This window comes from Pan troglodytes, chromosome 8 (genome assembly GCF_028858775.2).
Source record: "Pan troglodytes isolate AG18354 chromosome 8, NHGRI_mPanTro3-v2.0_pri, whole genome shotgun sequence".
Taxonomy (NCBI): domain Eukaryota; kingdom Metazoa; phylum Chordata; class Mammalia; order Primates; family Hominidae; genus Pan; species Pan troglodytes.
In genome coordinates this window covers 55383691-55398390 of record NC_072406.2, presented here as the reverse complement: position 1 = coordinate 55398390, position 14700 = coordinate 55383691, and the positions used below count along the sequence as shown (strand labels likewise).

General features: G+C 41.5%; 1 protein-coding gene across 7 annotated transcripts in view; it reads left to right on the top strand.

Moving 5' to 3' along the window:
* The first annotated feature begins 5070 nt into the window (after positions 1–5070).
* Positions 5071–14700, top strand: part of ZNF33B (zinc finger protein 33B) — a 46747-nt gene continuing 37117 nt past the window's right edge. Inside the window, exons 1-4 of one of the 7 annotated variants that reach the window (XM_063781708.1) lie at positions 5086–5624; positions 7124–7176; positions 11673–11822; positions 12088–12183. Coding sequence is in view for 6 of the 7 variants with exons in the window: in XM_009458359.5 (XP_009456634.3) it covers positions 5484–5624; positions 11673–11817; positions 12088–12183 (382 nt within the window). In the remaining variant the exon portion in view is untranslated. Of the gene's footprint in view, positions 5625–7123; positions 7177–11672; positions 11823–12087; positions 12184–14700 lie in introns of all 7 variants that reach the window. The other 6 variants (XM_063781704.1, XM_063781705.1, XM_009458359.5 and 3 more) reach the window with 6 other exon arrangements.

Below are 14700 nucleotides of genomic sequence, written 5' to 3'. Positions count from 1 at the left end.
CTTGAACCCAGGAGGCAGAGATTGCAGTGAGCCAAGTTCAAGCCAATGCACTCCAGCCTGGCAACACAGTGAGACTCTATCTCAAAAAAAAAAAAAAAAAAAAAAAAGCACAGACAGGCCAGGCATAGTGGTGTACGCCTGTAATCCTAGCACTTTGGGAGGGTGAGGTGGGCAGATTCTTGAGCACAGGAGTTCAAGACCAGCCTGGGCAACATGGTGAATCCCCATCTCTACTACAAATACAGAATTTAGCCAGGCATGCTGGTGGGCATCTGTAATCCCAGCTGCTCCGGAGGCTGAGGCAGGAGGATCACTTGAGCCCAGGAGGTAGAGGCTACAGTGAGCTATAATCACACCACTGCACTCCAGCCTGTGCAACAGGGTGAGACCCTGTCTCAAAATAAATAAACAAATAAATAAAAGCACAGACAACAACAACAAAAAGAAGTGGGACTGTATTAAACTAAAAAGCTGCACAGCAAAGGAAACAATTATGGAAGTGAAGAGACAACTTGTAGAATGGTAGGGAATACTTGCAAACTATCCAAAAGGGACAAATATCCTGAATATACAAATAACTCAAACAACTCGACGGCAAAAACAAAAACAAAAGTAATCTGATTAAAATGCAGGGAAAGGATCTGAATAATTATTTCTTAAAAGAAGACATACAAATGGCTAACAAATGTATGAAAAATGTCCAGCATCACTAATCATCAGGGAAATGCCAATCAAAATCACAATGAGGCATCATCTCACCCTAGTTAGAATGTCTATTATAAGAAAAATAAATAAATAAGTGCTGGTAAGGATGCATAGAAAAGGGAACTCTTAGACACTGTTGGTGGGAATGTAAATTGGTACAACCACTATATAAAACAGTGTGGAGGTTTCTTAAAAAATAAAACGGAACTACCATACAATCCAACAATCACACTGCTGGGCACATATCCAAAGGAAGGGAAATCCATATATCAAAGGGATACCTGCACTCCTGTGTTTATAGCAACACTATTCACAATAGCCAAAATATAATATCAACCTAAACGTCCACCAACACATCAATGGAAAAAGAAAATCTGGTATATAAACACAGTGGAATATTACTCTGCTATAAAAATGAAATCCTGTCATTTGCCACAACATGGATAGGCCTGGATGTCATTAAGTGAAATAAGTCAGACACAGAAAGATAATTACTGCACATTTTCACTTATATTTGGGAGCTAAAAAAATTGGGGCTCATAGAAGTAGTGAGTAGAATTATGGGCATTAGAGGGTGAGGGGGTAGTGGGGAGGGCAGGATGGGGAAAGGCTGGTATATGAATACAAAATTACAGCTACATAGAAGAAATGAGCTCTGGTGTTCCACAGCCCTGTAGGATAAATATAATTGACTGTAATTTATTGTGTATTTTCAAAAAGCTAGAAGAGAGGATTTTGAATGCTTACAACACACACACACAAATGTCTGAGGTGAGGGATATGCTAATTAACCTGATTTGATCATTATACATTTTATACACATGTCAAAATATCAGTCTATATCCCCTAAATATGCACAATTATTAGGTGTCAACTAAATGTAAAAGGGAAAAAGGTACAAAAACCGAAGAAGAAATGAGAGGAAAAAATGAGCCTCCAGAGTTAATCAAATTCACCATAAAAATGAATAGCTGTGGCCAGGTGTGGTGGCTCAGGCCTGTAATCTCAGCACTTTGGGAGGCCGAGACTGGTGGATCACCTGAGGTCGGGAGTTCGAGACCAGCCTGAACAACATGGAGAAACCCCGTCTTTAGGAAAAATACAAAAAATTAGCCAGGCATGGTAGCACATGCCTGTAATCCCAGCTACTTGAGAGACTCACTTGAACCCGGGAGGCAGAGGTTTCAGTGAGCGAAGATCATGCCATTGCACTGCAGCCTGGGCAACAAGAGCAAAACTCTGTCTCTGTCTCAAAAAAAAAAAAAAAAAAAAATAGAATAGCTGTGATGGTTAATGGTTAATTTTATGTGTAAACTTGACTTGGTCACAGGGTATCTGGATTAAACATTACTTATGGGTGCATCTATGAGGGTGTTTACAGATGAGTTTAGCATTTGAATCAGTAGACTCAGTAAAGCAGATTGCCCTCCGTATGTGTATGGACATCATTCAATCCCCTAAGGGCCTGGATAGAACACAAGGCAGAGAGGAGGAATTCACCCATATTTTCTGCCTCATTGTTGAGTTGGGACATTTCATCTCATCCTTTCCTGTCCTTGCACTGGGATTTACACCATTGGCTTCCGTGGTTCTCAAGCCTTTGGACTCATACCAGAATTACACCACCAGCATTCTTGGATTTCCAGCTTGCAAATGACAGATTGTTGGACTTCTTAGCCTCCATAGATATGTGAACCAATTTCTCATCATCAATGTCTCTTTCTCTCTTACTCCCTCCTATTGGTTCTGTTTCTCTGGAGAATCCTGATTAACACACTGGGAATAAACATTTCCCCAAGCCCATACCATAGGTGTATATTAGTGTTTTTTACAATCTTTTCAAATCTTAAACTTAAAAATATTTTATTTATTTACAATTTCCCCCAATTGGAAACAACTTGCATATCCCTGGACTGGGGAATGGACAAGGAAGCTGGTAAATCCATACCAAGAAATAGGAGTCAGCAGTGTCAGAGTTGACAAATTACTCTTTAAAAAGCTTTAGTTCCCTGTTGTTTGTTGCTTAAGACCAACTTCCTTGTACTTCCTTGTCTCCTAGCTACCTGTTCTGTAAGCAACCTTCCCGCCTTTGCCATGCCCAGACAAGTCCGGATATGCCTTCCTGCTTAGTAATGGACAGTCCCCCTTCCTTCCCGCCTAATAGACCCTGTCAACTTTAAACCTTAGCCAGTCGAGTTAGCTTTGATTGTGAGGTCTAATCCCAGCCAATGGGGAAGGGACACAGAAGTGCTAGGAACTGCATCAGGGATAAAAACCCTTGCCCTACCCTTCTCGGTGTTCTCTTGTGATCATGACTGGCATAACCTGCACCCTTCTGCAGAATTAAATTTCTCTTGCTGAGGAATTTTCTGCCTTTGTGCTGGTTTTCTCTGCGGCACCAGGCACTTGTTTCTAACAGCAAGAAAACCAGAAGTATTGGTACACAAAACAACACGGAAGGATCTCAATTGCATTGTGTTAAGTAAAAGATACCAGATTCAAAGACTGCATATTGTATGATTCCATTTATATAATATTCTAAAAAAGGCAAACATACAGGCCCAAAGACTAGATAGTGGCTGCAAGAGGCTAAGAGTGGTTAGAGAATCTGACTTTCAAAAGGTAGCATGGAGGAATTTTATTGACAGGTGAAATAATTTTGTATCTTGCTTGTGGTGGTGGTTACACAAATCTATGCATTTGTCAAAACTCATAAAATTATGCAACAAATAAAGTGAACTTTTCAGTATATAAAGCATAAATTTAAAAATGTAAATTTCAATAAATATTTCACATATTTTTACTCAAATATTTGCATTTCTTTTTTTTTTTTTTCTTTTTTGAGATGCAGTCTCACTCTGTCACCAGGCTGGAGTGTAGTAGTGCGATCTTGGCTCACTGCAACCTCCACCTCCCGGGTTCAAGCGATTCTCCTGCCTCAGCCTCCTGACTAGCTGGGACTACAGGTGCGCACCACCACGTCCAGCTACTTTTTGTATTTTTAGTACAGAAGGGGTTTCACCATTTTGGGCAGGATGTTCTCAATCTCTTGACCTCATGATCTGCCCGCCTCAGCCTCCCAAAATGCTGGGATTACAGGCGTGAGCTGCCATGCCCGGCCATATTTGCATTTCTTTCAATTCTCATAATGGACTTAAAAAGTTTTGCTGGAATGGAGCTGCTTATTTTTCTCTAGATATTAAATTTATAGTTTCTGTCTTTGGTATCACATACCTTTTTGTTTTTTTTTTTGGGACAAGGTCTCACTTTGTCACCCAGGCTGGAGTGCAGTGGTGCCATGATGGCTTACTGCAACCTGGGGCTCAAGTGATCGTCCAACCTCAGCCTCCTGAGTAGCTGGGATCACAGGCGCCTGCCTACATGCCCGGCTAATTGTTATTTTTAATTTTTTGTAGAGACAGGGGTCCCAGGCTTGTCTTGGACTCTAAGGATCAAGTGGTCCTCCTGCCTCCACCTCCCAAAGTGCTGGGATTACAGGTGTGGGCCACTGTGCCTGGCCCACATGTCAATTTTCAAAAATTTATACTCGTTTAAATGTTTCAATACTGTATACATGTGAATTTTATCACGTGTGATCTATATATATCTCTATATTCCAAATTGTTAGGAATGACATGCTCTTTGGAATACTCCATTCTTTCCCTCACTGTTTTGAAATGCTGTATTTACTACACATTAAATAATACTCTCAATCATGGTGTCTTATTTCCATGGAGCAGGTGCCAAACTACTTTGAATAGAGCAATATTATGTATATAGATAGATATAGATATTTCTCAGGCATTTTTTCAAGCTTTTTAAAACGTATAATGGCTGTTCATTTAGTTTTTTACTCTGGATAAAGTGAGAATGCTTTTGTAAAGTACACAATACACTAAAGATCAAAGAGAAAAAATACATAAAAAAATTTGTTGATATTCTTTTAGGAATTTTGTCTTCCTAAGAAAGGTACAGATAGACTAAATGTATTTCCATTTAGTCAAGCAATTTTAATGTCACAGGGGAAATCATGTGACATTTATTTTCTTCTTTCGGATTATGTCTATTTTCTGACTTTTCAATTTCCGTTTATTGCGTTAACGATTTTGATGAAGTAGCTTTCCTGTGGCACCTCCCCCATCCCCGCTCTCAAAGAATCGCTGATAGTGTCAAAGTCTTTTAAAGTGTATCAATGAGATCTACTTCCTAACATTTAAAGTGAAACTGACACGCAGCTGTCCTTTCCTTGAGGCATCTGTGTCTAACCTGCACACTTGCTGCACACAGACCTCCCCTGCAGTGCATCCCTTTGGGTCGCCCCGGGAGAGCCAGGGCTGATGTCTATTTTCTGACTTTTCAATTTCCGTTTATTGCGTTAACGATTTTGATGAAGTAGCTTTCCTGTGGCACCTCCCCCATCCCCCCCATCCCTGCTCTCAAAGAATCGCTGATAGTGTCAAAGTCTTTTAAACTGTATCAATGAGATCTACTTCCTAACATTTAAAGTGAAACTGACACGCAGCTGTCCTTTCCTTGAGGCGTCTGTGTCTAACCTGCACGCTTGCTGCACACAGACCTCCCCTGCAGTGCATCCCTTTGGGTCGCCCCGGGAGAGCCAGGGCTGCAGGCAGTTCCCACACCAACTCAGACCGCATCTGTCCACTGCCTAGCGGGGCACCTCTCTGCCAATCCCGAAGGGCTGCTCTCGCGTCCTCACGGGAAAGGTAGTTTCCAGGTTGGGCGCCGACAGCGCCAGGCTTTGAGCGTGGGCTCTGCGCATGCCTCATCCACTGGCTACCTCTGCGTTTCTGCGTTTCCGCCTTTCCTTTTGTTTGTCTCACGTTTTGCGTGGGAGGCGGTCCCGGGATTTCAGGGGTCTACGGGCTCTCATGGCGAATGCAACCCGAAGAGAGAGTGAGGTAAGCCTCCGCGGGTTGGGCAGGGACGGAGAGGGGGCCCCGCGCGACTCCAGGAGCAGGCAGCCGGGGGCCAGTGCCAGGTGGTGGCGAGGAGTCCTGGGGACCTCACGCAGAAGCCGGGGACGGCGGGGCTGCAGCATGTCTGCCAGGACGCTACGCCAGTTCCTCAAAGGCGCAGCCTCTGTAGGGAGCGGGTTACGCCGTGTGCGTTGCCCTGTTTGTAGGGGCCGCGGAGGAGGGCATGTGCGCTTGCGCGGTCCCAGCGCTGAGCCTTGCGGGAGGGGCAGTTCTCTGGTTGAGCGTGTTGCCCATGTGCTAGGGCGTGGCCCTACCTGGGTAGGGAAGGGCGGGTGCAGTCGCCCGCCCGACCTACGGACTCTTGTTTCCCGTTCTGCGTTCATCCTCTTTAGGTTTCGAACTGCCGTCCAGTCATGTCCATCACCCCATCTTGTTATTTGCTGTTCCCCTGTCGTAACTTGATCTTGCACTCAGGAAGGATCTTCAAGAATTACATAATTTTGGCCTAGCGCGGTGGCTCTCTACTGTAATCCTGCACTTTGGGAGGCCGAGGAGGGTGGATCACCTGAGGTCAGGAATTCGAGACCAGCCTGACCAACATGGCAAATCCCCGTCTCTACTAAAAATACTAAAAGTAGCCATGCGTGGTGGCGTATGACTGTTATCCCAGCTACTGAGGCAGAGAAATGCTTGAACCCGGGAGGCGGAGGTTGCAGGTAGCCGAGATTGCACCATTGCACTCCAGACTGGGCAACAAGAACGAAACTCCGTCTCAAAAACAAACAAACAAACAAAAAAACAGAATTACCTAATTTTGCCTCATTTGTTAGAAGAAAAAATAATTTTTTTGTTTTTTGTTTGTCAAGGTTACTGACTTGTTCAGGATCAAAGTTTGTTAGTAGGGAGAACTAAAAGTCACTTCTCCTGACCCCTAAGCTAGTACTACTTTTCTACACACATCAAAGCAAGTTTAAAACATCCTTTTGAGAAATAGCAACAAGGTTAGATGAAGAAATTAAAACGGATTTTTTCTTTGAAGCACTGACGCTTATGGTTTTCTGTGGACTAACTCATCAGAGGTTAAATAACATTACTGGGAAAATCGATAGCCTAGTCCTATTCTTTACAATGGTTTTAGTGTTAATGTTTTTTCATTAAATGTATTGTTAACTTGTTTGGCCAATATTGTCATTATACATTTTTTGTGAAGACCGAGGGAGATTGAAATCCTTAGGAAGCAAATATTTACTTTCACCTGATGAAAAATCTTGTGCCCAAGAGCTACATGGTTATGTTGGAGTTGTATTAGGGTGTTCTTTCACCATTTCTACCCCCTATTCCGAAGTGTCAGAGGACACTGATATTCTCCCAGAGGGAGCATTTTACCTAGTGGGTGTGTATGGCTTCTTAGGGCAGAAGAATCCCGGAGTTGCCAGGCAGGCCAAATCTTTCATGACCCCATTCCTCTTTTTCTAACTCAGCTGTATCTTCAGAGTTGTCTCCGTCTTTCCAAGAACAGAACAAAATGAACAAGGTAAGTTGTTTATTAATTCCCTACTTTATTTTGCGGTGGACTTTGTGAGATTTGTAAGAGTCAGTATGGTTTTTTTGTTTTGTTTTGTTTGTGACATGGAGTCTCGCTCTGTCGCCCGGGCTGGAGCGCAGTGTCCCCATCTCCGTTCACTGTAACCTTGCAACCTCTGCCTCCTGGGTTCAAGCAATTCACCTGCCTCAGCCTCCCGATTAGCTGGGACTACAGGCACAGGCCGCCACGCCTGGCTAATTTTTTGCATTTTAATAGAGATGTGTTCACCGTGTTGCCCTGGCTGGTCGCAAACTCCTGAGCTCAGGCAATCCGCCCGCCTCGGCCTCCCAAAGTGCTGGGATTACAAGCGTGAGCCACCGTGCCTGGCCAAGAGTCAATATGTTAAGATGAGAAATTAGTAATAGATAAAAATTGAACTTCCCAGAAAATATAAAGTAACAGATCAATAGCAGGGCCAAGTTAGAGTCAATAAGTTGAGCTTCATGTGTTTCTTATGTTTCCAACAACCATGGCAGAAAGGAAGACACTGGATATGGATACAGACAAACTGACTCCTCTGAAGACACAAAGACTTCCTGGCAGATACCTTTTTTGGTTATAACATAGGGACCCATAGTGAATAACCTTCCAGTGTTAGCCCTGAAATGAGTGCAGCCTATTGAGTCAAACTGCTTTTTTAATTTTTATTTTACACAGGTTCCAATTTTCTTTTGGATGTACTGTTTGATCAGTAAGTTAAAATGTATTTTAATTTTAAATTTTTTATTTTTTTATTTTTTTGAGACAGAGTCTCGCTCTGTTGCCTGGCTGGAGTACAGTGGCACGATCTTGGCTCATTGAAACTTCTGCCTCCTGGGTTCAAGCGATTCTCTTGCCTCAGCCTCCCGAGTAGCTGGGACTACAGGCGTGCACCACCATACCTGGCTAATTTTTGTAGATTTAGTAGAGACGGGGTTTCACCATGTTGGCCAGGATGGTCTCGATATCTTGACATCGTGATCTGCCCTCCTCGGCCTCCCAAAGTGCTGGGATTACAGGCGTGAGCCACTGTGCCCCGCCAATAAATTAAAGTGTATTTTAATTTTTTTTTTTTTTTTTTTTTTTTTGGATACAGAGTCTTGCTCTGTCGCCAGGCTGTAGCACAGTGATGCAATCTCGGCTCACTGCAACCTCCGACTCCCTGGTTCAAGTGATTCTCCTGCCTCAGCCTCCCAAGTAGCTGGGATTATAGGCATGCGCCACCATGCCCAGCTAATTTTTGTATTTTTAGTAGAGACAGGGTTTCACCATGTTGGCCAGGCTGGTCTCAGTCTCCTGACTTTGTGATCTGCCTGCCTCGGCCTCCCAAAGTGCTGGGATTACATATTTTAATTTTTAATGAATCTTATTTCTACATGTGTAGCAGATAGATAGAAAAACCCCTACACTTTAAATATAGAACTTAATGAATTATTACAAATCCATGGCGCAAATAATGAATACATACGTCAAAACAAACATTGCCAGCCCTCCTGCAGCTGCCCTCTTGTCCCCCTCACAATCCTGACATCTCCCTGCTCATTCACTCATTTACATTTAATCTGTGGCTTCAGTGGCAGAGTTGACTAATTGTGACAGGAACCTTTTGGCCTGCAAAGCCCCAAATATAATGATGTCTGATTTTTTTTTTTTTTTTTTTTTTTGGAGAATGTCTCACTCTGTCACTCAGGCTAGAGTGCAGTGGTGCGATCTTGGCTCACTGTAGCCTCTGCCTTCAGGGCTCCAGGGATTCTCCTGGCTAAGCCTCCCCAGTAGCTGAAATTACAGGCACATGCCATCACACCTGGCTAATTTTGTATTTTAATAGAGATGGGGTTTCACTTGGCCAGGCTGGTCTCAAACTCCTGGCCTCAAGTGATCCGCCTGCCTTGGCTTCCCAAAATGCTGGGATTACAGGTGTGAGCCACCATGCCTGGCTAAATATTTAATGTCTGATTTTTTACAGAAAAAGTTTACCAACCCTAGATTAGTTTATTAAGTTTATTTGTTGATGGTGTGTGCTATTTTAGATGACTTTACCTACTTTGAGGTCATGAAGATAATCTCTTTTGTTATCTTTTAAAATATTTATTGTTTTGGCATTCACATTTACCTCTCTTTCATTGGAATGGGTGCCTACTTTTGTATGAGGTGGATGTCAGATTCCTGTTTTTCATACAGTTAGTGTAGAATTATTTTTGAAAACACCATCCTTTCCCCACTGTTTTACATTGTGATATTTGTCATCAATTATGTGTACATATATGTCTGTGTGTTTTTTTGGACTGTGTTCTGTTGGTTGGTTGTGCCAGTACCTCACTTGGTGAAACATCTTAGTGTCTAGTAGTGGGTTTAACACATTTTTTCTTCAGCAAATCCTGGCTCTTCCTAGTTCCTTGCATTTCCATACAAATATTGTTAGTATTCTTAAAATAACTTGCTGAGACTTTCTTTGGGGTTGAATTGAACCTATATATAAATTTGGGAGGAATTTCTTACCTTTTTTTTTTGAGACAGAGTTGCCCAGGCTGCAGTGCAGTGGTGCGATCTTAGCTCACTGCAACTTCCACCTCCTGGGTTCAAGTGATTCTCCTGTCTCAGCCTCTCCAGCAACTGGGATTACAGGCACCCGCCCCCACGCCTGGCTAATTTTTTTGTATTTTTAGTAGAGACAGGGTTTCTCCATGTTGGCCAGGCTAGTCTTGAACTCCTGACCTCAAGTGAGCTGCCTGCCTTTACCTCCCAAAGTACTAGGATTACAGATGTGAGCCACTGTGCTTAGCCTCCGATTCCATTCTTGATTATTTTCTTTCCCCAGTTTTCTGACATCCTTCTGATTTTCTCTTGATGGCTTTGAGCACCACTATATTATAAATGTCTCTGTAGTCGTTGTTTCATTCTTGATCTTCATATTATGCTTCATTTTTTTTTTTTTGAGATGGAGTTTTGCTCTTGTTACCCAGGCTGGAGTACAGTGGTGCTGACCTCGGCTGACTGCAATGTCTGCCTCCCAGGTTAAAGGGATTCTCCTGTCTCAGCCTCCTGAGTAGCTGGGATTACAGGTACCTGCCACCACGCCTGGCTAATTTTTTGTATTTTTAGTAGAGATGAGGTTTCACCATTTTGGTCAGGCTGGTCTCGAACTCCTGTCCTCAGGTGATCCACCCGCCTCGGCCTCCCAAAGTGCTGAGATTACAGGCGTGAGGCACTGCACCCAGCCTGTGCTTCAAATTTAATATATTTAGGACATTTCTTGCTAGAATACCGTGTCCAACCTATTTTGCCCTAACTTTCCTGGTTTACATTGTGGCCCTAGTATCTGAGCAGCTGTTCATGGGGATAGCCAGAGGAAACATTTTTTTTCTTAATGAATTAGTGACCTCATTTTGTTGCTCTGTCTCCTATTATCCGTGCCCTATTTGCATCCTGGTTTCTTCTACAGTAGTTTATGTAAATGTTGTTTTGTCCTTTGCCGCTCTCAATAGAATTGGTTCTGTAAACAAAACCTGGTCACATAATTGCAGTATATGCTCACATCTCATCTTTGGCTCTCCCTTTTTCACAGCAGTGATCCCTAAAAGATGTGCCCTAGAGGATATCCAGAACAATCCAACTGGATGTCTTCTCCTATGTACTCCACAGAGGTTTCAAGTATAATAGTTCCAAGATCTTTCCATTTTCTACACATCCCTATTATTGTCTTTGAATTAAAGGATTAGAACCCAGAATATGTACTGCGATGAAGAAAATGTCAGGCTTTCTACATTTTTAAATCTAAATGAGAATTAAATTAGAATTCATAATAAATGTACTGACAATTTATTTCTGTGATTTGTAAATATAAATCTGTAGTTCTCAGTAATATTCTTGAAAATGGTAAATGATCAAATAGTTTAGAGACCATTGGTGTAAAATTACTCTGTAACCCATTTCCTTGGCTTTTCTTCTCAAGACAGCACCAGGCCATTTCCTGTGCTGTCTGCCCTTTTGTTGATGTCTGCAGTGTGTTGGAGGCCCTCACCTTTGCTTGTATCATGGCCCCGTGCTTATGAAGGATGTAATAGAGTGTTCTTCATAATTCAACCAACAGCTATACTTCCTCAGTGAAACTCAAAGCAGAGCTAACTTTGCTCCTAACGTTAGTCTGTTGGGTTTGTACTTTCACCTTAGTACTTGCAACATGTTACCATGTATATTTTCTTACCACTCTGTGTGTGCTTTGAACACAGGAAGATTTTTATTAATCTTAGTGTTGCCAGGAGTGATGATAGTTCCAGGTACATTGTGGGAACTTGATAATTTTCTTGCATGAATTAATATCTTAATGCATTAATGGCAGAATATTTCTGTTATGATTTCTTTTTTCCCTAAAAGTATAAAGCAAAACAAATATTCTGTGAATAATAATCATGGTAAGGATTAGCCCATACTTCTTTTTTCATGCCACCTAATTCTGAACATTTCAGGTAGATCAGAAGTTCCAGGGGTCAGTATCATTTAAAGATGTGACTGTGGGCTTCACCCAGGAGGAGTGGCAGCACCTGGACCCTAGTCAGAGGGCTCTGTATAGAGATGTGATGCTGGAGAACTACAGCAACCTTGTCTCAGTGGGTAAGGTCTGTTCACTGTATCATTCTAAATAGCATTCGTTTATTTTGATTATAAAACATATATGCAGTCTGTCTAGTTTAATGACATTATTTAGGCTTAGGTTAGGCTTCAGGAGTCAGTGTTGATTGAGCACCAGAAGATACTTGTGTTCACCTCTCCAGTGAAAATGTTCCACTGGCAACTTGAAGCAGCCCCAGAAGCTTCTTCCTGCTTCAAAGGCCTGAAGTCTAGACTGCTTGGTCCAAATCCTAAATTATTTCCTGTTAACAGGGTATTGTGCTCACAAACCAGAGGTGATCTTCAGGCTGGAACAAGGAGAAGAACCATGGAGACTGGAGGAAGAATTCCCAAGCCAGAGCTTTCCAGGTGCGTTAATATGTACTGCACAGATTCACATCAGGGGATTTGTTGTTTCCCAGTAGTTAATTCAGGGTTTGGCAACTTTGGAACATTTTTCAAGAACATCTCCATAGGGGTCCTAACCTCTGGAAGTGATGGAGAATGCTGATTCCTAAATCAAACCTCCAGATACTACTCACAAAAAATTTTTCCTTTTAGAATCATTTTTTGAAGGTTTACCATTCTTACACCTGCCAATAGTTCAGTCTTTGCCCACCTCAACTTTACTGTTGTTTTTCTTGGTTATTTTTCTCAAAGCACTTTCAGTGTCCCACCTTAACCTCCATTGTTTTGTGTTTATTCTTCTGTCAGAATTTTTTATTCACTCATTTTTAAACTCAGCAAATAATTTTTGAGCACTTGGTGTGTGCTGAGGATATGATAATGAAAAAAATTAGGCCAGGCATGGTAGCTCACACCTGTAATCCCAGCACAGGTCGAGGTGAGCAGATCACTTGAGGTCAGGAGTTTGAGAACAGCCTAGCCAACATGATGAAACCCCATCTGTACTAAAAATACAAAATTAGCTGGGCGTGGTGGCAGGTGCCTGTAATCCCAGCTACTTGGGAGGCTGAGGCAGGAGAATCACTTGAACCCAGAAGGCAGAGGTTGCAGTGAGCTGAGATTGCACCACTGCACTCTAGCCTGGGCGACAGAGCGAGACTCTGTCTCAAAAATAAGTAAATAAATATAAAAAAATAATAAAATTATGTCTCTAAGTATATTATGTGTACTTATGTTTATGTATATTAAGTGTTCTGTGGTTTTAAAGACTATGAAAGAAATTAAAGCAAGTTTAGATTACTTTAAGGAACAGTCAGGGGAAACCTTACTGAGGTCAACATTAGAGTAGAAATTTGAATGAAATGACTGTGTGAGCCATGAGGATTCTGCCTCTTTTCAGCAGGGGTAATAGCACCTGCTAGCCTTGGACAGGAATGTGCTTGGTGGTTTTCAGGAATAACCAAAAAGTCACAGTGGCTGAAGGGAGGGCTTGATTGGAGGAAGAGCAGGAGGTGAGGTGAGGGAGGCAGCTAGAGTCCAAAGGTGAGCCTATCATAAGCCTTATTTGGTTGAAATCTGTTTAGTGGTAGATTTTCAGCAGATGAGCAACATCTGATTTATATTTCTGTAAGATCTTTCTCACCTCTGTAGAGAAAATATTGGGTAGGGCATAGGGCATAGAGAGCTCATTAAAGTCCTGTGGTAGTTTTCCTTATGAGTGATTGTGGTAGCTTAGACAAAGCCGGAAGGCAGGAGGGAATGGGATGAGGTTTGATTCTTTCAGTATTTGGAAAGTGGGGCAATAACAAAAGAACTAACATTTGTAACATCAGAAGGAAGTGAAGGAGGTGTTTAAAGTGTATGAAGAAGTAATGGCTGGTCCTTCTCAAATTTAGCAAAAGATATAAAACTGCACATTCCCGAGTCTGAAGTAACATCAAATAAGTTAAGTCCATGGCAAACTCACACTATAATTAAATTTTTGAAAACTAAAGACAAAAAAAATTTCAAAGTAGCCAGAGAGAAACAACACATTCCCTGCAGGGAATGACTGTGGGTTTCTCTTCTGAAACTGTGGTGGCAGGCAGGAAGTAGTATATTTTCTCAAGTACTGAGGGGAAAGCACTATCAAATAAAAATTCTGTATCTTTTGAAACTATATTCATGAATAAAGGGGAACTAAAGGCATTATTAGACAGGGAAGCTAAGAGAAAATGTTGCTAGCAAACCTACCTTTAAAAATTGACTAAAAGTTCTCTAAATAGAAAGGAAATAACAAGAAGGCTTGGGATGCAGGAAAGAAAGAAGAATGGAGGTTGGCAAAAATGGGGATAAATATATTTTTCTCGTGAGTTTCTAGAATCATTTTTGATGGTTGGAGCAAAATGCTCTGTATGTAGGGGAAACACTTAAGACAATTATATTTTAAAAGTGGGGAGGGTAAAGGGGCCTAAGTGGAATGAAACTTGGTACATTTCACTTGAAGTGGTAAAATGCTTGATAGACTGTGATAACTTACATATGTACATTTTAATACCTAGAACAACTACTGAGAAAACTATAAAATGTGGTACACTTAGAAACACTATAAATAAACCCAGATGGAATCTAAAATAATATTTAGGTAACTAATCAGAAAATAAGAAAAAAGGAACAGATGAATGGAAAACAGAAAAGAAAACAAATAGCAGCCTAACAGAGCAATATTTACCTTAAATGTAAATAATCAAAGTACACTGATTAAAATATAAATTGGCAGAGTGGAAAAAACATAAAACATGATCTAAAATTTTTAATTTTTGTGAGTACATAGTAGGTGTATTTATTTTTGGGGTACAGGAGATGTTTTGATACAGGCACACAACGTGTAATAATCACATTAGGGTAAATTGGGTATCTATTCCCTCAAGTATTTATCTTTTGTGTTATAAACAATCCAGTTACACTCTTTTAGTCACTTTAAAATGTACAATTAAATTA